The 24,355-nt window shown below is 43.4% G+C and overlaps 1 protein-coding gene across 3 annotated transcripts in view; it reads left to right on the top strand.

The window, feature by feature from the left end:
- The window catches only part of LOC129840337 (gamma-aminobutyric acid receptor subunit beta-3-like), a 40,380-nt gene extending 18,946 nt beyond the window's left edge, over positions 1-21,434 (top strand). For 2 of the 3 annotated variants that reach the window (XM_055908138.1, XM_055908136.1), the window contains exons 4-10: positions 6,940-7,160; positions 9,119-9,201; positions 10,961-11,098; positions 13,666-13,818; positions 17,201-17,448; positions 17,620-17,703; positions 18,157-21,434. In XM_055908138.1, coding sequence (XP_055764113.1) covers positions 6,940-7,160; positions 9,119-9,201; positions 10,961-11,098; positions 13,666-13,818; positions 17,201-17,448; positions 17,620-17,703; positions 18,157-18,513 — 1,284 coding nt within the window. In that variant the 3' untranslated portion in view covers positions 18,514-21,434. The remainder of the gene's footprint in view (positions 1-6,939; positions 7,161-9,118; positions 9,202-10,960; positions 11,099-13,665; positions 13,819-17,200; positions 17,449-17,619; positions 17,704-18,156) is intronic. The other variant, XM_055908137.1, reaches the window with a different exon arrangement.
- Positions 21,435-24,355: the final 2,921 nt, after the last annotated feature.

The raw sequence follows: 24,355 nt of genomic DNA, 5'->3' as shown, positions 1-24,355 counted from the left end.
ACAGAGGAGGAGTAGGATAGGGGTACGGCTAAAGGCTATAAGAACTGGTCGTCTAGTGCGTTCGGAATAGAGAGTAAAAGGAGCAGACTTCTGGGCATGGTAGGATAGATTCAGAGCATAATGCATAGACAAGGGCATGGTAGGGTGCGAGTAGAGTGGAGGTAAACCTAGGCATTGAGTGACGATGAGAGAGGGTGCATCTCTGGAAGCACCAGTTAAGCTAGGTGCGGTCTCCGCATGTGTGGAGGGGTGCGGCAACTGAGGCATGTAGAGTGGCACTAGGGGCTCCACAGTAAAACAAAACAGTGAGAGCTACCCTTAACAACAGTATACAAGGCATATTGACATTAGAGGGAGGCATAAAGTAATCACAGGTGTTGATTGGGAGGGCTAAGACAACAACGGGTAAACAGCTAAGACAACAACGGGTAAACAGCTAACACAACAACAACAACGGGTAAATGGCGATGAATGGGGGGTCAGTTAGCTACACACAGGGCCTGAGTTTGAGGCTAGGGCCGACAGATAAACTAAATGAAGTACCGTGTTAAAGAACAGTCCAGTAGGCATCAGCTGTGTAGCCGAGTGATCATAGGGTCCAATAAGCAGCAATGGACGAAACAGGGAGCTGCTCGGCAGTCGTCACTACGTTAGGCGAGCGGGACACACGGTGCTCAGAGAGTTAGCGGGCCGGGGCTAGTAGCTGGGTCCTCACCGACATCAACGATGCAGAGGCCGGTTGAGAGCACATCGGCCGAAATACGTCAGCAGACCAGTCATGATGGATCGGTGGGGCTCCGTGTTGACAAAGGGTCCAGGCCAGTTGGCAAGAGAGGTATTGTAGTTGGTGTACTTCGTTTGCTAGCCGGCGGAATGGGACTAGCTCGAGGCTAACTGGTGCTTGCATCTGGACAAAGGTGTTAGCCACGATAGCCACTCGGTAGTAGCTAGCTAGCTGCGATAATCCAGTGTAATGGTCCAGAGCATGCGGCAGGAATCCAGTGATATAGTGGGGGGGAAAAGCAGTTCGATATGCTCAGGGCTGATATCGTGCTGTGCAGACTGGCAGATATTATCCGGGCTATCCAGGCTAAAGCGGCTGGTGTCTGTGCTAAAGGTAAAGACTGCTAGCAGTGGCTAACAATAGCTAGTACCTAATTAGCTGGCTAGCTTCTGAAGGATAGCTTCTGATGCAGGTTTCAGTTATAAGGTCTAAAAAAAAATAGCAGATCCGTACCACGTTGGGTGAGGCGGGTTGCAGGAAGGTATATTCCATTTGAAAATGGAAAAAGAGGGGCCTCCCGGGTGGCGCAGTGGTCTAGGGCACTCCATCGCAGCGCTAGCTGCGCCACCAGAGACTCTGGGTTCTGTCGCACCTGGCCGCGACCGCGAGGTCTGTGGGGCGACGCACAATTGGCCTAGCGTCGTCCGGGTTAGGGAGGGTTTGGCCGGTAGGGATATCCTTGTCTCATCCTGTGGCGGGCCGGACACAGTGCGCGCTAACCAAGGTAGCCAGGTGCACGGTGTTTCCTCCGACACATTGGTGCGGCTGGCTTCCGGGTTGGAGGCGCGCTGTGTTAAGAAGCAGTGCGGCTTGGTTGGGTTGTGTTTCGGAGGACGCATGGCTTTCAACCTTCGTCTCTCTCAAGCCCGTACGGGAGTTGTAGCGATGAGACAAGATAGTAATTACTAACAATTGGATACCATGAAATTGGGGAGAAAAGGGGGTAAAATTTTAAAAAAGAAAAAAAAGAAGAAAAAAGAAAATGGAAAAGAGATTGAAATGTATACAGAAACATTAAAAAAGATGAATATTTACACGGGACAAAAACAAACACGTCTTGCTGCTACGCCATCTTGGTTGAGGCCACTGTGTTCTTGGGAACCTTCAATGCTGCAGAAATTTTGGGGAACCCTTACCCAGATCTGTACCTTGAGACAATCCTGTCTCTGAGCTCTACGGACAATTCTTTCGACCTCATGGCTTGGTTTTTGCTCTGACAATGTAGTAGTGTAATAGTGGCCAGTAGCAGGATAAATAGATACAAACTAATGGTAATGGCAATCAATAATCAATGGACAGCAGTGTGAAAAATGTGGCAATTTTTCATACACATGACATTCTCAAGAACGAGGCGCAAAATTGAAAGTACGGAGAGCCAAAATAGAAGAAAGAGATGAACTAATTAATTCACTGATTACACAATGAATGGTCTGGGTGATGTTCAATTAAGACAACAAGTTTTGGATTATGTAATATTCATCCTGGAGGATGTTCAAGCGTCTCAGGACGCTGATCGAGGATCTGTTTTGCCCTTTAGATCATAATAAATTGAGGTGACGTTGACACGGAGGACCTAAACCTGGATAAGCACTCCTCCTTTTGAGCCACTTGACACATACGGACCCTGGTCTTGTAGTGATTGCGATCCTTCTAGTAAGCACTGTAACCCGACCAAGTAAACCATTCATGTGCTTTGATCTTCCTGAACCCAGGGACAGTTGTTTACCTTGGAACAGGAGGCACTTTTGCTCCGCGACAATGGAAGTAGCCTGTAGGAAATGTGTAAATGAGATACTCCTCTTTCCCTTTGATAGAATAATCTCTTTGAAGATAATATGTAGTCCCATGGGGAATCTATATCTTTGAAATGGCAGAATTAGCTCTAAAACGATGGCTGGTCCTACATGTGTAGGTAAATACTGCTTTGTGTATAGTCAGTGATCTTGGGTTAATAAGCTGTTCTCTCTCTCTGTGAGAACCTCAGTGATGGCTACATTTGCAGTTTGTCTTCCAAAGGGATGTTTTCTCTCTACTCTTAACACTGCATGGAGGAGGCAGGGGAGAGACTGTCATAGCCGTAGCCATCAGTTACCATGGGAACTAGGGTAATTACTAGCACATACTGTATGACTGTGTATTGACTGCACCCAGGTGATGGTAAAACTTGAAAAACAGTATTGACCAAAGCAAATTGATGAACCATCTGAATGGCCACTCTGCACTTTCTTTGTTATGTTTCTGCAGTTTATTGAACAATAGATTTTTACTTAAATGACTGTCCATTTCAGGTTAGTTGAATCTCAAGCAACTGGAGTAGAAAGAGAAGAAATGTTGTAGGGTAGCTTCAGTCAAGTTGTTGTTGTATGGAGAAGATACAAACCCATAAGGGACTGCAGAAATGGAGAACGATTTGAATTCGCTATGAGATAGCCCGAGTAACCAGCCGTCAGTCCCTCTGCAGAGTGTGTGTGGGTGGGTGTAGAAAATCTGTCATATGAAGTGGATATTTTTCCTCTCTCCAACTGTTCAAATCAAATCAAATTTTATTTGTCACATACACATGGTTAGCAGATGTTAATGTGAGTGTAGCGAAATGCTTGTGCTTCTAGTTCCGACAATGCAGTAATAACCAACAAGTAATCTAACCTCTGTCTATCGGAAGAAATCCTGCCCATAGACCATACTGACCCTTGAATTTGCATATAGGTTAATTTTAACGTTCCATCAGGAACTATGTGTAACCAGATGTCGAAGGGCACCATTCTCACCATAACCCCTATGAATATTGGCAGGTCTACTAGGGGTTGTGAGGCAATTGGTCTCCTGAAGTTACGGCCGTAATTCCCAGAGTGCTGTAGGAGAGTTATAAGAGGTGTAATGGGGTTATGCTTAAACGCTGACCCCCACTTTATCATTTTGGATTGCTATCGGACATGATTCTATCGATCCATGAAGCCAGCTCTCTGCAGTAGCATGATCCCTCTACAAAGTCTATATAGCGCGTGTGTGTGTGTGTGTGTGTGTGTGTGTGTGTGTGTGTGTGTGTGTGTGTGTGTGTGTGTGTTCTTTTGTGCATGGCAAAGCTGAAGATGAGTACCCACATTTCCGGTGCAATGCTTTGGCCCAGCATCTTATCATGTTATTTGTGTCGGTGTACACAGGCAGCTATTTATCCCATCAGTCTTCTGTGTAATTCTTGGTCGCTTCCTGCCCCTTGGGAATCACTTGTAAATCCTGTACGAATCCTTTTATCACAGTTTTAATTTATCTATCAAACCCCACTAATGCACATACAGAGAGATCCATTGTTATCGCAGCCAAAGCTCTGTGTGTTTAGAAGCCATTATTATCCATTACATCTCTATATACGGCTCTGGGTCTCCCCTCTCATAGTGTATTTAAGATCATTTCTGGGGTAATCAGCTCCTCCTACTAAAGGACATTAGAGTAGATCAGAGACCATGCATGCTATTTTTAATAGGATTTTGAGGTTCACCACAGAAGTGGGGAGTGAGGGTGATTTCCCGCAGTGAAAAATGGGCTTCCAAGAAGAAACCTCTTGGGGAAGCCTGTGGAATTGCTTTGAAAATGACCGACTGCGTCAAATGATTCTTTACTGAGTTTGGATTGACAATAATGTATAACCGAATTAGCTACATTGATTTGTTTTTCTAACTGTGTTTGCAATTTGAGGGTCACTGTTCGTGTAGTTTATCGCTGTTTGGCTTAGTATGTTGTTATTGATGGTTACTGTGGTTATTAAGATGGCTATTATTTCTAACACTAACCAAAAGGCGTTTTAGCTAAGAGACTTCAGTTCAGTTATGAGCGACATACTGTAGTTAATAATAGAGAATGTTTACGATCAGTCCGTCAGCTGACTATTGTCACTGCACTATGAATATCTCATTTTATGTATTTCATTTAACTAGGCAAGTCAGTTAAGAACAAAATCTTATTTACAATGACAGCGGGTTAACTGCCTTGTTCAGGGGCAGAACAACAGACTTTTATTATGTCAGCTCGGGGATTCGATCTGGCAACCTTCCGGTTACTGGCCCAACGCTCTAACCACTAGGCTACCTGATTTACATCAATCTGTTTGATAATATATAGCTAAGCACCTTATAGAGGTTGTGTTTGTGCCTGCAGTACATGATGGCATGTGGGGAACGCATGCAAATAAGCCTTACATATCTACTCACAATGTCAATTGGAATTGTATTGGCTAATGACCTTGGGGTCTACGCATAACTTCCTCTTTCTACGAATGCATGATGTCACAAGGAGACCATTTGTAAATGCACTAAACGTACACGGATTTACGGCAAGGGGTGAGATCATAGAATTACGGACGTTGTTGGTGGGATAGGGCCGGTTCATAAAGAGTGGTTTTGTGTGAAAGCATGATCATGATAAGCCAGTTGTTTGATAATGAGGAGCATCTGTTGGAGACAGGGAGCAGATGCAATGACAAATGAGACTAGTAGGCTACTGCGTCGGTCAGTATGCAGGGATCATCACACACTGTAGGCTGAATAAACGACGCCACCAAACAAGAGCAGGTTCAACTCCCCCAAAGGCTGCGTCCCAAATGGCACCCTATTCCCTATGCAGTGCACTACTTTTGCCCAGGGCCCACTGTGTAAGGAATAGGGTGTCATTTGGGACGCGCCCAGTGTCATCAGTAACATTGGGTCACTAAATGAATTACAGAAGGACAAAAAAAAAACGCTGTCTTGGAGAATGTAGTAGCAGTAAAATCGCAGTAATATGGACGACCATGACTGATAAGTCCTTACAGGGTGCGTTATTGAATGAAAATAAATCAAAGGCTATACACAAGCATGCACACACACACACACACACACACACACACACACACACACACACACACACACACACACACACACACACACACACACACACACACACACACACACACACACACACACAGCTAAACAGTGCGCAGTAAACATGTAAAGAGCCTTCCCCTCAGTCCTTCCAGGTTGATACTTTGAACGGAATTGAAACTGCAGATTCCTCCTTTAAGGAGATCACCACAATTGCCACTGTAGCATGACAGCATCAGTGTGATAAACTGTCTGATTCAGAGTCAGACTTCACAAGGTGAGCAACTACTCCTTTATTTGAAATGATCTGTGATTGTCCCCGTGCAAGATTGATAAGAATTCCAAGGCAGCTGCGGCTTTGAATGCAGGACCCGGCTACAGTGGTTATTTAAATCATTCATGCTCTTTCATGTAAAGACTTATCTAAAACTACATCCCTGACTGGTTCACACTTCTCACCCCTGGAACACTCCCATCTTGAAATATCTGAAATAATCTCCAGGGACATCATTGAACAGTTGGTTGGAGGTGTACGGAGTCATACATTTAGTGTACATTTTGTATCTCTTTATCCTAAAAACTGATCAAATGGAGGGAGTACGTGCCCCCTCACTTTCAATTGGCATGATGTCTTGCCTCTGGCTCTCCTCCATAGCAAGCTGCAAGGACTGAGTAGGCTGCACTGAAATATTGGACCCAATACTACACAATGTAATTGGCTTTAGTCAGAGACCATGTGGTTGGCTCCACTCATAACAGTGCTGCTGGCGTAGAGAGAGAAACACATTGCTGTTGGGTATATTGGAGTGTGTGGCGGAGCCACTTGGACAGACTCCTGGTACAGCCTGGCCCTGCCTACAGTATGGCTGTTGTGTAATCGCCATTAGGACTGTGGCTGAATCACACAGCCATGCCACACTGTTCCTCCTGCTACCTGGTGGGAAGCGTTCTACTGCGGCGGCCATTTTGACACAGAGGGTCGGTATTGAGGAGAAGTGGAGTGGGTTGAGTGGGTCTGAGGGGAAATTTGGAAAATCAGTTTGGTTGGCAGGAGGATGTGTCAGAGTAGAACACTGTGCGCCATCACGTTGCAACCTTTCCCCTCACCATTCAGACAGCTTGTGACTGTAAACTCCTCATCTCTCCTCCCAAAATAGGCTTATCCACAATCATTCTCAGAACTATGGGTTGCAGACTCAAGAAACACACACACACACACACACGCACTGTATGTCAATAAAAAATAAGGAAGTGGATATACTACAGTATACTAACATCACCATATTTTTAATCTCCTTCCAGGACTACACTTTAACCATGTACTTCCAGCAGTACTGGAGGGACAAGAGGCTGGCGTACTTAGGGATCCCACTGAACCTCACCCTGGATAACCGGGTAGCAGATTCACTCTGGGTCCCTGACACCTACTTCCTGAATGACAAGAAGTCCTTCGTCCACGGTGTGACGGTCAAGAACCGCATGATCCGCCTCCACCCGGATGGAACAGTGCTCTACGGCCTGAGGTGGGTTCCAAAGCAGGGGAACCAATGGGTTCTAGATTAATGCATCGAAGACTGATTCATTTGAAGGGATATCACAATATTTTATTATTTTATAGTAATAAATGCTGTATGGTATGTATGAGCTGCTAGTTTTTTTTTAAAGAAGTGGGGCATTCCCACTCCTCTCTTTTTTTGTCTGTTTATTGGATAGCATAGACGGAGAGGAATACTAGAGGAGAGAGCCCAGAAATAGCAGTGGACCAGATTTTTAACCATGCTGCAGTGATCTTTGTGTTCCGGAGGCAGTGGCTTAGACCACTGGACCACCTCTAGGCCACCAGCTGCTATGTTTTTGGCTAGTAAATATAATCCCTTCCTATAGGCTCAGTTTAGCTTTACCCTCGACATATTGGTGCAGTAGCGTGTACATTGTCGAGCTTTGTTGAAATGTGCATTTTTAAAACATATGGTAAGATGAGAAGAAAACAACATAAAACAAGAAAATGTATAGATGATGATGCAAGCTCAGCTGTTGCTTTGTTATGATTCCCTGTTTCAATATCCATAGTCATTGGTCTTTGTTGTTTGACAAGTCCTGAATTGTTCATCGGGCTAATAAATATGTATAATGCATGGTTTTCTTCCAAATTGAGCCATCCAGCATGGAAATTCAATAATTTTTGCATATTAATAATTCACACTGGACTAGTTTTGAATTATACGTAGTTGGATTCAATACAATGCATTGATTCTGTTCTTTTAACATCCTGTCAATCTGTTTCATGTACCTCCTCTAAACAACATGCGTGTGTGTGTGTATGTGGGTGCATGAGCTTGATCCTGTTTACAGCTCATATAGAGTTGTGTTATTAGCTCTGTGTGTGTGTGTGTGTGTGCGCGTGCGTGCGTGTGTGCATGTGTGCTTGCACGTGCGTAGGTGGAATCATCCATCTTGTCTAATAGCTTCTGACAAACACACTCGTCTGGATGTAATGCATTTCTGAGATGACAGTATAGCTATGTGATCTGGCATTCTTATCCATAAAGACGTATTTGACGTATTGTTTTAGATTGTGGAGCTTATACTGTCTAGTGGTTACAGATTTACTAATGGAGTCCAGGAATTCAGCAACTTGTGCAAACATGATTCGATTTTGACTTCTTCAAGCCAAGGGCACGTCAGGGAGATCAATTGTTGTTGTACCGAAAATATTCAACCTCATGATCTGACCAAAAGCACAAAACCCCTAGGGTTCATAGCTATACCATTTAGCAGACACTTTTATACAAAGCAACTTACAGTCATGCGTGCGTATATTTCACGTATGGGTGGCCCTGGGAACAAACCCATTATCCTGGCGCTGCAACAACCTGCTCTACCAACTGAGCCAGGACCACACAGTCCACATCCCAACTCAATCAATCACTCACCCTGAAACCTACAGTCCACCTGTAAGTGATAATGTATGGAATGGAATGCCAGAGTAGGATCTCCAGACATTACTATGTGGAATGTTCAGATGTTACATTACCTGTCCAGTAAAGTAACCGAGGCGTGAGTGTACTGTAATGATGAGTTCTGCTTCTGAAGGCTTAATTCGTCATATCTTAACGTAATCTGGTCTACCTGGCTGAACCTGATACCAACTGAAACACTATGAGTAAAAGATCAATGCACATATATAGTTTCTCTTCAACAATTATAGTCTATACTGGAATGTATTCAGTTTCAGCTCTTCTTGCTTACAAGTGGGAGCACAGAGCTGTCCTTTCTCTCTTTGAAGTTGACTGTGGTTGTTCAGGAGATCATAACGTGATGGTGAATAACATTATAGTGTAATTATATGGTTTCATGCACAGGTGAGAAGTTAAGGTGGAACCACAGCAGACACCATGGCTGGAGAACGTGTGTGTGGGCTCCGGTAAAGCTTATGTAAACGTGATCGTCTTTCCCCCTTGTGCGTGTGTGTTGACCTCAGGATCACAACGACGGCAGCCTGTATGATGGACCTGAGGAGGTACCCTCTGGACGAGCAGAACTGCACTCTGGAGATCGAGAGCTGTGAGTGACCTCAATACCATCAACCTCTGAAATGACTATTTCTCTATTAGATTTCAGTATTTCAATATATAAAACAAAATGATGTGTATACCATTTTACAATTTCAGTATAAAAAATATTTTAGTAAAAGATATACAACCACAATGGAGATTACTGTGACACTGTATATTAAAGGGCCAATGCAGCCGTTTTTATCTCAATATCAAATCACTTCTGGGTAAAAATTAAGCACCTTATTAAGCACCTTATTTTCAGTTCAAATGTTAAACGAGAAACAAAAATGGACTCTTTGGGAGTGTTCGGAATGGGGAGGGGAAAACGGAAAACTAGCTGTTATTGGCAAAGATGTTTGGAACTCTCTTATTTGTCTATTATATTAATTTACCACATGGTGATGTCACCAGCCAAGCCAAAACTCCATCCCACCAAAACACGCTGAAATTTCAGGTGGTCTTTTCAAATAGCTCTTACTCTAAAAGGGCATTATCATAATTTTCACAATATTACTGCAACCTCTGAGTATGGAAGTATACACCGAGTACACCAAACATTAGGAACACCTTCCTAATATTGAGTTGCAAGGACTCTACAAGGCATCGAAAGCATTCCACAGGGATGATGGCCTATGTTTTAACCACATTGGCAGCACGTTTCCTCCATGTGCTGCAAATGCTTCCCATAGTTGTATCAAGTTGGCTGGATGTCCTTTGGGTGGTGGAGCATTCTTGATACACACAGGAAACTGTTGAGCGTGAACAACCCAGCAGCATTGTAGTTCTTGACACAAACAGGTGTGCCTGTGTAACAGTATAACTTTAAACCGTCCCCTCGCCCCGACACGGGCGCGAACCAGGGACCCTCTGCACACATCAACAACAGTCGCCCACGAAGCATCGTTACCCATCGCTCCACAAAGGCCGCGGCCCTTGCAGAGCAAGGGGAAACCCTACTTAAGTCTCAGAGCAAGTGACGTAACTGATTGAAATGCTACTAGCGCGTACCCGCTAACTAGCTAGCCATTTCACATTCGTTACACTCACCCCCCTTTCAACCTCCTCCTTTTTCCGCAGCAACCAGTGATCCGGGTCAACAGCATCAATGTAACAGTATAACTTTACGTCGTCCCCTCGCCCCGACACGGGCGCGAACCAGGGACCCTCTGCACACATCAACAACTGACACCCACGAAGCGTCGTTACCCATCGCTCCACAAAAGCCACGGCCCTTGCAGAGCAAGGGGAAACCCTACTTAAGTCTCAGAGCAAGTGACGTAACTGATTGAAATGCTACTAGCGCGTACCCGCTAACTAGCTAGCCATTTCACATCCGTTACACCTGGCACCTACTAACATACCCCGTTCAAAGGCACTTACATTTTTTGTCTTACCCATTCACCCTCTGAATGGCACACATACACAATCCATGTCTCGTTCGTCTCAAGGCTTAAAACTCCTTCTTTAGTCTGTCTCCTCCCCTTCATCTACACTGATTGAAATGGATTTAACAAGTGACATCAACAATGGATCCTAGCTTTCACATGGATTCACCTGGTCAGTCTATGTCATGGAAAGAGCAGGTGTTCTTAATGTTTTGTATACTTGTATACAGAACACAGAAAAATCACGTTTCTGATTGCCCTGGGCCTTTTTAGCAGTTCAATTGAGTGAGTGGAGATTTAATGATCTGTGACTTAGTTTCTTCACATGGTATCCCACTCCAGGAGGTTCATTCTAACCCGGTCTTTGTTTCTGTGGTTCAGATGGATACACGACAGATGACATTGAGTTCTACTGGAAGGGAGGAGACAATGCGGTGACGGGGGTGACACGCATTGAGCTGCCACAGTTCTCCATAGTGGATTACAAGCTGGTGTCCAGAAATGTTGTCTTTTCCACAGGTAAAAACACATTCTCAGAAAATACACAGCCTTACCATGTTATTTTCCATCTAGCTTTTTACCAAACCAGTGCTTCACTGTGAAACTCTTCACTGCTACTTCAGTTTTCTAGTGGCTGTATCTTCCAGTTCGGAAGAAATGTTATCGGTATCCTTGACATCATTTGGTGCGTGGGTGCGTGCATGTTCATGTATGCGTGCACATGCATGTCAGGGTGTGAGAGTTTGTATGTATATGCACTTGCTTGTATGTGAGAATTCCTCACCATCCCTACCTTTATTAGAGAACCCGATGGCAGCCATTAAATTTGAGTGTCCAGTGTGGCCTCTCTATACTCTTTCCTCTCTCCCTTCTCCCTGGTTCCTCAGTGTGGGCCCCCCTCTTCCCTCTCCCTGGCTCCTCTGTGGCCCCCTGTCTCCCTTTTCCCTGGCTCCTCAGTGTGGGCGCCCCTCTTCCCTCTCCCTGGGTCCTCGGTGTGACCCCCTGTCTCCCTTCTCCCTGGCTCCTCTGAGGACCCCTGCATCATACTTCAAAGGCCTGTCTCCCTCCCCGAGCCTGGCCAACTTTCCTCCATGTGCTGCTGTTGCTGGCTTCACTCACAGAGACTCACACAGGAGCAGTGAATGATGGTAGGATGGCAATTACCCAGCTGTTTTCTTCAGCTCTTTAAAAGAGAGACAGCATGGAGAAGCAGCCTGGGAAACAGACATTCATGTGGAAAATCAGGCCCAGAGCATCAATTATTCCCCTCCAAGCTCACAAGGAAACATTGCCATAAGGATTTTAAGTTTTAATGTCATGTACACGAGTACAGTGAAATGCCTTTCTTGAACCCAACAATGCAGTAATCAATCAACAATATAGTGCTAAAAATAACATAAGGTAGAACAAAAACACACAGAAATAAGAAGAACACAAGAAAGTAAGTAAGCATACTATATACAGGGTTAGTCAGTTCCAGTACCATATTTACAATGTGCAGTGATACTGTAGCGGTAGAGGTAGATAAGTATAGGGGTAAGGTGAGTAGGCATATATGATTAACAGAGTAGTAGCAGCGTATATGATGATTGTATGTGAGTGGGTGTGCGTGCGGGTGTGTAGTCAGTATAAATGTATGTGCATAATATTGTGTGTGTGAGCAAATTATGAATTGAGTGTTTATGTGTTGGAGTGTCTGTGTGCGTGAGTGTGCAGGGCCCTGTGAGTGTGCATAGAGAAAGTACAATGTAAATAAGTGAAATACAAAGGTCAACTCCGATTGGTTGTTTCAGATTGGTTGTTTTCACATGCTTTTATCCCCCTCTCACTTTAGTAGTGGATAAAGGGGATCTGAGTTGAACTGGTGAATGCTGTCATAACGTTGTCGGACATCTCACACTTTACATTACGAGAGTTTTCACGGTCGTGGTCGTCATGGGTGTTGTCATGGTTACCATATCACCATCAGCACCATCTTCCTATTCCTTCCTCTCCTCCTTCTCATCCCCCTCTTCCTCCTCCTTATAACATATGGTGTACTCTCCCACTCACTGACGTACGTCCAGAGACACAGCTAGTGTGAACGCTTAGATGCACACCTACATCCTCTGTATCACCAATCTTCATTCAACACCTACTTTCGCATCCCACTATTCCTTGCATAATGTTACCTTTTTTAAAGGGACAGTTCCCTCCCATGACGAATGTGCCTCATCTCACGTCTACAGTACACGGACAGCAATCCATGGCTCCAGATAGTTTGGGATTCGAGAGTTTTGATTGGTTTGTTTAGAATGTTTGTGTGCAAATCAGTGGGAGTGGTATGATCCGTGTTAGCGTGACTCAATCCCCGTGCTTAAATAAATAGCCATGGTAATGTGTAGTATTGGAGAATATTTTTTAGGTAAACTTTTCTTAGTAGCAGTGGAAGGACTCCCTCCTATCGCTTAGAGGTGCACATCTGACACCCTTGAGTTCTGCATTCCTTCTGGTACTCGTTTTGTTCTTGGCTCTTAATGGATCAATAAGTGTCATTGATTGGCTGAGGAGTCCACACACTTGGATACCCAGATGTTAATTTGTCTCTGATTAACAAGGCACGGCATGGACGAAAACCAGCAGACGCTATGACCCTTGAGGACCAGAGTCATGCATCACTGTTGTAATGCGATGCAGAGAGGAATGTGCAACTCAAATGGACATTTACGATGACAGATATGTGATAAAGTGTGTTTTTCATAAGCCAGGTCAGAGAAGAAATACGTACATTACCAAATGCCTAACAGATCAAGCTCCAAGACTTTTATACATGCATAAATTCTGAAATAGTTTAAAATAAATAATATATGTCGATTGAAAGTGCAACATTTTCTATCATCACAGTTTTATTATTTGCCTCGCATTCAGCCACCGTGTGTCAAATTGTTGTGAAGTATGGTGCAAGGATGCTGGTTTCCATAGCGATAAATCCAACCCATGCTGCCATTGCCATAGAAACCAAAACAAAAACACGAGGTGTTCCAGTATGCTCCTCGAACCAAGAAGTCGTTCATTCTATTCAACCGCTCAACATCTTGTTTTCATAGGTGCCTATCCACGACTGTCTTTGAGCTTCAAGCTAAAGAGGAACATCGGCTACTTTATCCTGCAGACCTACATGCCCTCCATCCTGATCACCATCTTGTCCTGGGTCTCCTTCTGGATCAATTACGATGCCTCGGCTGCAAGAGTGGCATTAGGTTGGTGTCAAAGCCCCATATGTTACACATTGTATAATATTAACAAGCCTCTGAATCCCGTTTCCCTATCATTGTGACTGATCACAACATCCCACTAATTATACAGTCTTAGAAGAAAAGGTGCTATCTAGAACTAAAAATAGTTATTCGGCTGTCCCCATAGGAGAACCCTTTGAATAACCCTTTTTGGTTCCAGGTAGAACCATTTTGCATTCCATGTAGAACCCTTTCCACAGATGATTCTACATGGAACCCAAAAGGGTTCTCCTAAGGGGACAGGCGAAGAACCCTTTTGGAAACCTTTTGTAGGGTCACACATACGGTCTAGTCCGTGAGATAATTATATTCTAATTATATTTTGATGGTCTGCTCTGTATTACTGAGTGGACAGATTCCCCTGCACTCTCTCATGAACATAAAGCTGAGAAATGGGAGGTCTTTGCAAAGGCCTGCAATATCCGGTGGCTTGCTAATAAGGAGTCCACCAGAAAAAAACATGAACTCCCTCAGTGATGGATCGTTATGGGATTTCCGTTGCCACCCAGAAGGGTGCTTTGTGGAGGCTGCTTGCCGGTAAGAGCAGCAATCAAGATATCAATGCAGGGGGAAAACAATTGAATTGTTTGAAGGTAAAATTGATTAGGGAGCAGTGTTACAGTGAATTCCAAATCCAGACGACCCACTTGGCCCTAATCTTGTTCCAGCACATTTTCTTCACTCTCTCGTGGTGTACCTTTACTCAATAACTCTGAGCAAAAAGAAATAAAACTCCCCATTGAGTTACAGTGCATACATTTTAGCAGACTCTCTTATCCAGAGCGATGTACAAGTGCATATATTTTCATCTTCTTTTTCATACTCGGTCCCCTGTGGGAATTGAACCCACAACCCTGAGCATAGCAAGCACCATGCTCTACCAACTGAGCCACACAGGACCTACAGCACATTCAGTGTAGCTCACCTTCTCCATGTATTCAGTGATATACAGGATGCACGGCGTGAGTAAAGCAGGGTATAATAACCTGGACCTGTACGTGCAGTGTTCAGCGATGTAACACTCTGAATGTTTGTTCAAAGTACCAGTGCTGTTCCATGTACTGATACAGTTTTAAAGTACTGCATGCCTTTGGTTAATGCCCTCTAGAGTTGCTAAGGCTCTGTGATCATACTTCCTCACTTTTAGACTAGAGTATCTTCTGACACTTAAGTGTGGACCAAATCTCATTTCTTGATAACCTCGTACCCAATTTCAGAGAACAGATGATAGGAATAATGTATCAATAATGCCATTAGCAAGCAGAGTGCTACAGGATCTGAAGTCATTTGCACGATGCTTTAGTGGCTCCTTCATGATGATTATGCAGCAGAAATAGAGTACGGGGGCTGTCTGAAACATACAATTAGAGAGACGTTAAAGGGGCAGTCTGGGATTGGTGGATCAATTGTTTTACTTTTAAATAAATTATATGTACCCATTGATTCTTATAAATGCCTCATGAGCTTAGTTCAACTGTCATACCCCATCAGAAACCGACGCATTAGCTTGTTTAACGCTATAGTTTGTAAACAATGAAATGGTTAACATACACTGTATAGCCTGAAAACATGGTCGCAACTATGATTTTGGTATCATGTATGGTCAGTCCTTAGCACCAAAGTGACTTACAGTCATGCGTGCATACATTTAACGTATGGTTAACCAACAACCCTGGCGGTGTAAGCTCCGTGTTCTACCAACTGAGCCATACAGGATCACAAAGGCTCTATACCACAGTAATTACCAGTAGAATAACCCATATAGTGTATTGTTCAGTAGCAGACCAGTATGTTAGCAGATGTGGAGTGCCTACCACTTTCTCACTTTGGGAGGTACTATTTAAATGCATAATACCTACACACCTGACATTTTTCCTTTGAAAGTGGCTAGAGAGAGAGAGAGAGAGAGACAGAGAGAGACAGAGAGAGACAGAGGCGGATAGAGGCAGTGAGAGTGAGAGAGAGAGTGCAAGAGAGAGAAAGAAAGAGAGAAATAGAGAGACAGAGAGAGACAGAGGCGGATAGAGGCAGTGAGAGTGAGAGAGAGAGTGCAAGAGAGAGAAAGAAAGAGAGAAATAGAGAGACAGAGAGAGACAGAGGCGGATAGAGGCAGTGAGAGTGAGAGAAGCTCCATAAAAATACATTTATCCCCAGAGAGTCCGGTCTCCTGATGAAAAAGGAGGGAGGCCCACGGGCACATGGCCCTGTGATTAAATTGTCAGGTCGGCGGGTGCAGTGAAGGACAGAGAGTAATAGAACCACAGAGGGAACACCGATAAAGAAGATGGCTGCCGTTCAGCAAAACCCCAGAGATCTCTGCAATGAATAAAAGCGAAAGGGGGAGAATGCTGCTATTCCTGAGAGCGAGAAAAACACACACACACACACACACACACACACACACACACACACACACACACACACAGCAAACCGGTAATACTTAAAACTGTCCCCTTTAATGTACCAATAAATCAAGGAAAGGGCCAGATTGATCCTACACTAACTACCTCCAATGTTGCTTTATGACAGTACTAGCTACTGATACACATGGTTTATATTTCTTGTAAAGGAAAATACATTTCTGCATGGACAACAGATTAAGCATGTGCAAAGAAAGCATTGTCTCCATAAAGAGACCTCTCTTTAGGACATAACGTATAGTATATTTAACATGAGACATTCAATTCAACTCCTTCCACGGTTAAAATGTCACTCACAGCTGGAGGCTGAATGTACACAATTATTCAATGAGTTATTTGGGGTTGGTGGTGTCCAAGGGGCAAGTAGAGGACACATTTTTGAATTTCTACTAGGGGAAGTTATTTTGGCTCAGAGCACAACAAGACCAGCCAAGTCCCATTCGTTATATACTGTAGCCAACTCTTCTACCATTGTCACACCATGCGTGTTTTGGAGGAGGAGTTCATTGGCCAAAGCACAAACAGACTGCAGCACCAAGCTACAATGAGGCAATCCAAAATTCTATCAAATAATATTCTGCTCTGTCCTGGGAGGTGGTTTGGCCAGAATGTAATTACAAATAATTAATAGACTGAAAATTGACCACAAGAATCCCAAACAGACAATGTTTGACTAAAACATAATTATTTAAAACCTTGCTTACATTTGAATATGATCACGTGTCTCTCCATTAAACGTGGGAACACATAAATAATTATGTTTTAGTACCCATACTTGGGAACATATTTATTTAATTAAAATCACTTGGGAGCTGATTTCCTTGCTTTTTTAGTCTTTATGTCCAACAATAAAAATTTGAAATATTCTCAGAAAACTTGTGGGGCCAGTTGGGGAACCCTGCCTTAATCTGTCTGTTGTAATCCAGGGATCACCACTGTGCTCACCATGACCACCATCAACACCCATCTGAGAGAGACGCTCCCCAAGATCCCCTACGTCAAGGCCATCGACATGTACCTGATGGGCTGCTTCGTCATGGTCTTCCTGGCCCTGCTGGAGTACGCATTCGTCAACTATATCTTCTTCGGCCGAGGACCACAAATGCAGAAGAAGCTGGCAGAGAAAGCCGAGAGGGCCAACAACGAGAGGGCGGCCAAATACGACACCAATCGGGTAAGTCCTCATGAAGATCTCTGTCGAGATGCTCTAACTTCTTAAAAGTTCTTCCAAGTTTCTTGGGTTTCAGGTTAAGAAGTTATCGGGTGTTATCTTTGCGGTCCGCACACTCATGCGACGGCAGATTCAGAAACTCTATAAATATGGTGTTGTGTTTCTTGTGGTTAGTCTCCTCAGGAAGGAGGTAAAACGTCATCTCTTAAGCTGACTAAGCAGCCTAATAGAGCAAAAACGCTCCGTGTCTCACAGTCGGTGAGTCTTGACCAGCGGACACGTCTTTTTTCACTATCTGTCTGACTTGTCTGTCACCATTGACTGACATTACATGTTTCATGTCCGCATGAGAATTTAATGAGTCTGTACGTGTCGCTTGTTACCCAAGTTGTCATTGTCCTTTGTTCAACTTCTGGTTTGACGTTTGCACGTCAAATGCAAGTCTGCAAGCCCGCTAATGTCTATGTTCCATAGTGTCGCTACAAAAAAAAGATATTGTGCTGTGATGTCCATTCAAACGTTCCTTCAAAGTGCCTTGTTCTCATTCCTGAATAGTCTCATATCTTGATTCTCCAATGTATGTCATTCGTCTAAATGGGTTTATAATGGACATAGTTCCGGTTCTCATCTCACCCTTGAACCTGTCCAGAGCAGGACCATCATGTTGTCGTAGCTCCAGATCAAACATCAATCCTCTACTTCTATCTCCAGGCGGAGTCCCACGGTAATATCCTGCTGACCACCCTGGAGATCCACAACGAGGTGGCAGGAAATGAGGTCACCACCAGCCTGGCGGACAGCAGGAACTCCTCCGTAATGGGATTTGACAACACCAGCACAGGTACCGGCGTCCAGTGCAGGAAGGCGAGCCGGGCCTCGGTTCCTCGCCACAGCTTTGACAGGCACGCCCAGCTCAAGAGGCACAAACTGCGGCGGCGCTCGTCGCAGCTCAAAATCAAAATCCCTGACCTGACGGACGTAAACGCCATCGACAGGTGGTCGCGGATTATCTTCCCCTCCGTCTTCTCCCTCTTTAATTTAATCTACTGGATGTATTATGTCAACTGATTGACTGATTTTAGGGTTAGATGGTGTTAGAATATTTTTTTTCCCTTCGTCATTGTTTTGTCTTTTTTTACGTGACAGGAAATGTTTTGCTATCGCAAAACAAAGGACTGCCTCTATGTAACACGGACAAAATGCTTTGACTTCTTTGTTAAAGTTTTTATATTTGCAGTCAGACTCAAATTATGGATTGTGGTGGATTGCTAATTCTTAAAACTTTGTACAGAACTATGAAGATAAATACCCATACTGTAGGACTGGGACTGTACACTTCCCAGTCTTTTTGCCCTCTCTGCAGTTTGATAATGGAGATCTTTATACCCAATTCAATATGTGCAATTTGAAAGAAAGAAAAGGTAACCCTGACTTTTTTTTTTTTAAACAAACCCAAATAAAATACAAATGTTATGTAATGTATTATGCATATACACAATGAATTGTAATGTATACTTTATAATTATTTACATATTATTTGTCATGAATGCGGATCAATGCAAAAAATATATACTCATGTTTTGTGATGCTTTATCACGTATATATTTTTGTCTTGGTCAGATAATATAATTTAAGTGCACATACAGTATTTGCAAATTTGACAGTGAAGTGGTCCTGTTTATGTATGTCTATGTACAGTGTATTATTATTATTAGTAGTAGTAGTAGTTTAGCTATTATTATTATTATTATCATTATTATTACATACTGAAGTATACCATTTTAACATAGGTGCAAATTAATGTCTACTGTTGAGGGTTTAATATCTCAGGTTCTGTATTTTGCTAATTGGCAACCATTACGTTTTCAAAATCCTGTCAAACATCTTGAAATTGGAATACTGATTGGCAATATAAACATACCCACCACTGCACTCAATGAATCTGTCACAGTTCACATCTTTTCTACCTGATATTGTGAATGCTTGACAGGATTTCACTCAGTAAATTGACGACATTCCTTGAAATCAGCTCCATCTTTGATAGCTGTCGAACTCTCCTGCCAACGGCCTAGTGCTATATACTGTATAACATGTCTTTGTGAAATGTTCGGATATTTTTGTAAGGTGTAACGTTGACTAAAGCTACATTAAGTTAACTCCCTCTGTTGCACACTAGCATTGTAGAAAATAGATTCCCTCTGTTCACAACATTCCATGGAAGTGGCAGGGTTGAGGGTTTGTTTGGTTTGGAGCATTTCACTGATCTTTACTGCTGAAATGACCTCCAACTGTAAATATACTGTATATAACAGATTTGATGTTGTGTGCAAATTTTTATTTGGGGTTGTCTAATTAGTTGTCTGTTTTATAAGACAATGTGAAATACCGATGACATTTTTGTCCTCTTTAAATGCTTGAAAATCTATTGAATGAACATGTCTACTGTTGATCATATCTTTGTTTGATTCCTTTCTTCAGGTTTAGAAGCGATGAATGTCATGAGACTATCTATCAAATGCACAGACAATATAAATAACACCACGAAAACGCATTGGAAATCAAGGGCATTGCGAACCACTGATAGACACGGTATATCATCCATTCCTATATTTCTATCATCTATTCTGCACAGCTATCATAGAAGCACTTGCGACGTGTTAGTCTCTCAGTTTACAACGGATGCATGAATTCTGTTTCTACAGGGCAAGGACAGCGAGCCATAATCATTAGATTGTGACAAAACATCCAACGCATGCCATTAGGAAATGTAATCAACGGCATGGAAGTAACTAACGTTTGGTGAAACATTGCCGTTGTTCATATCATGCTGCTCTGGGCGAGAGACAATGCCAAGATGGCACTGTCTCTTGTTTCTCTATGCATGTTATATCGCATGAGTAGTGTCGATTAAAAAAAAAAGAACCTTAACCCCTATCATCTTAAACCTGTATCGCAGGTGACAAGTACAGTTCAAGAAATTGTGATAAACTGCCATTCTCTGGTTGGTTACAGAGCAACCAATCATATCCTGGGGTCAATGGCTGGTTTATATATATACGCATAAAGAATACATCGTGTGCCCATGTATTTTACCATTACCAACTTGCAGCCAATTGCTTATAGTAGTGACATGTATCTCTGGTATGTGAATATGCTTTGCTACTTGATCATTAAGCTTGTTGTGCGTTTTGGTTTTGAGTGATATAATGGTTACACACGCTGGCCTATAACAGTTACAGACCCTGGGGTTTCTCTTCTCTACTGTGTAGATGAGGCAGTGTTGGTGTAAGATGACTAATATCCCTTGTTCTTGGTGTAAGATAGGTAATATCTCTTGGTCTTGGTGTAAGATGAGTCATTTCTCTTGTTCTTGGTGCAAGATGAATAAAATACCTTGTTCTTGGTGTAAGATGAGTAATCTTTCCCGAGACGTAAAGACTTGAGTTAGCCCTTCAGAGCTAATGCCTAGTCTTTAGCTCAGAGGGCTGACAGTCTTGTGGCATGCAGGAGACCTGGGTTTGAATCCCAGTCAGTCACATTGGCACATTCAATCTGACACTGTTTCATGCATTAAGTGCACTCATCATTGCTGGCTTCTAATGTTGTCTGGCCCATTATGGAATGTCAACATGTTCTGTTCTGCCATAAATGTATATTTAGGTATAGATATCTATGTTTATGTTTTTCTCCCTTATTTCTTTAAGTTATAATGTTGCTCTATTAATGAAATAATATCAATTGTATGACAGTAATATCGGGTTTTGCATCCATTCAAATCCATGTTTTCTGTAACACATCTGTTATAACCTATAGCAACAGGATGGACAATGGACAGATTTCAGAGACGACATTTCTTGTTCCTGATGCATTTCTGTTGAATGATTGAATCTAGACAAAGAGCAATAGTTTATGATTTATATGTCAGGTGACGATAAACAAATGATTACCAGTATTCCTGGATTGTGATTAAAACTGCATTTATCAATGAATATGTGTGTGTGTGTGTGTGTGTGTTGCATGTTCTGATGCCTTCCGTGACTTTAAATACACAAAATAGGTGTTCATAGCCATGAACACTGAATATAAATGCATTTGAACTCTCACAGTGTACAACTTCATGTGTACACTGAAAGTGTTACATTTAACACTGTCCCAGTTTAATTTGCTATGTACAATTATGATCTTCGACGGTAATCATGGACTGTAGGTCTGTGCCTCCTACAAATTGGGTATTGATACTCAGGGAGATGTCCAAAAAATGCTTCACACTCTGCCTCTCCACCATCCAGCCACCTAGCTTGATTAAAGCAAGGGCCCTGGGCTGTGACCTACAGTACAAGTCGTCCATTACTCTGCAGTTGGACCCGCCAGACATACTATAATTTTATCAGAGTAAGGACCCATCCACACATTAGGTCAACCTGCCTGGGGCACAGAAACAACAACACACTTAACCCGCATGGCCGAGGGATTATACTAGTCATGAAGTGCCCCAAAACACAACCCTTTCCCTTGAAAGGTACGGCATCAATGAATCATGTGACTCCGCCTCCTGAATTTATCCTTGTTCAGGGGCAGAACGACAGATTTTTTACCTTGTCAGCTCAGGGATTTGATCTAGCAGCCTTTTGGTTACTGGCCCAACGCTCTAACCACTAGGCTTATTGCCACCCCTGTTACTAGTAAGGCCAATAGGGTTTTGTATGCCAAAGTGCAGCCTACTCATCGTGGTTGCCGCCAACAAAACAACACATCTAAGGAGACATTGAGATGTAGCCAATAAAAATCACTCATACAATATAGGCAATATAACACGATGGAGTCATAACTGTTATGATTCTGATTATTACCAGTATCCTTATGGGGCAAGTGGTGTGATTGTGGGGGTTGCCATAGAGTAGGCCTATGTTGTGTAGGAGGTGTGGTTGATAAATTGGTTGTAATAACGGGCCGAGGGAAAATGATTCTGTATTTCCTGGAGGGGATCTAAACCCAGCATTAGTGTACAGCTGTCAGAAAGGTGACAGAGGCAGCTGTGGAATAATTGTCACACCCTGATCTGTTTCACATGTCTTTGTGATTGTCTCCACCCCCCTCCAGGTGTCACCCATCTTCCCCATTATCCCCTGTGTATTTATACCGGTGTTCTCTGTCTGTTGCCAGTTCGTCTTGTTTGTCAAGTCAACCAGCGGTTTTGTCTCAGCTCCTGCTTTTCCCCAGTCTCTCTTTTTCTCGCCCTCCTGGTTTTGACCCTTGCCTGTCTTGCCTCTGTACCCGCCTGCCTGACCACTCTGCCTGCCCCTGAGTCTGCCTGCCGACCTGTACCTTTACCCCACCTCTGGTTTACTAACCCCTGCCTGCCTTGACCTGTCTATTTCCTGCCATTGTTGGATTATTAAACCGTTGTTAACTCGACGTTGTCTGCATCTGGGTCTTACCTTCATACCTGATAATAATGGTGATATTCAGGCTGACTGACCAATAGGCACCATTGAACTAATTCTCACTTTTATTACACCAATGATCAACCTCATTTGATCCATTACTATTATGATTCGACAGATATGAATGCACAAATCCCATGACAAAATACAGCCAATCACAAGCACTCTACGTTGTGATTAAACTTGACGTACTATCGGTATAAAATACCTAATATGCAGTGGTTTCAAGAGTTAATCATATACAGTATGCAATATTTATCCACCCTCAGGTACCGTGAGGATCTGGCGACTACATACAGACTGTGGAAATGAATTTCTTCGCAGCCTTCTCTCAGGTAAAAAACAATAGTGTATATGAATAATTACAGGGGAAACTGCTGCGGTAGGCAGTCAAACCCCAGGCACCCCCAGCTTCAACAGGGTTGCTCATGATAGATTTGTATACTTTCTTATTTAAAACTTGGACTCCATGGATCTCGATCCCAAAGTTGCATTACGTAACATACCATTATTAAAATCATCTAAAAATAACAGGACTCAGCACTTTGAGCAGGCAGAGGTATGGTAATTTGCCCACCCAGTTTGTTTCATGAAATAATTATCAATACATCCAACCCTGGATGATATTCCTGTAATGTTGAAATAAGGCATACGTTCTTTGAGTCACCTACACGTAGTCTAGGATACGGCTACCAAATTCTCCCCAAACAGAACACTCTCTCCTCCCTTCTCCCCATACAGTACACTCTCTCCTCCCCATATGGTACACTCTTTCCTCCCTTATCCTCACACAGTACACTCTCTTCTCCTCCCTTCTCCCCATACAGTACACTCTCTTCTCCTCCCTTCTCCCCATACAGTACACTCGCTTCTCCTCCCTTCTCCCCATACAGTACACTCTCTTCTCCTCCCTTCTCCCCATACAGTACACTCACTCCTCCCTTCTCCCCATACAGTACACTCTCTTCTCCTCCCTTCTCCCCATGCAGTACACTCCCTCCTCCCCATACAGCACACTCTCTCCTCCCTTCTCCCCATACAGTACACTCTCTCCCACCTTCTCCCCATACAGTACACTCTCTTCTCCTCCCTTCTCCCCATACAGTACACTCTCTCCTCCCTTCTCCCTATACAGTACACTCTCTTCTCCTCCCTTCTCCCCATACAGTACACTCTCTCCTCCCTTCTCCCCATACAGTACACTCTCTTCTCCTCCCGTCTCTCCTCCCCATACAGTACACTCTCTTCTCCTCCCTTCTCCCCATACAGTACACTCTCTTCTCCTCCCGTCTCTCCTCCCCATACAGTACACTCTCTCCCCCCTTCTCCCCATACAGTACACTCTCTCTTCCTCCCTTCTCTCCTCCACATACAGTACACTCTTCTCCTCCCTTCTCTTCTCCCCATACAGTACACTCTCTTCTCCTCCCTTCTCTCCTCCCCATACAGAGCGCACACTCTTCTCC

Source organism: Salvelinus fontinalis, chromosome 41 (assembly GCF_029448725.1).
Source record: "Salvelinus fontinalis isolate EN_2023a chromosome 41, ASM2944872v1, whole genome shotgun sequence".
Lineage (NCBI taxonomy): Eukaryota > Metazoa > Chordata > Actinopteri > Salmoniformes > Salmonidae > Salvelinus > Salvelinus fontinalis.
This window is presented reverse-complemented; position numbering and strand designations above follow the sequence as displayed.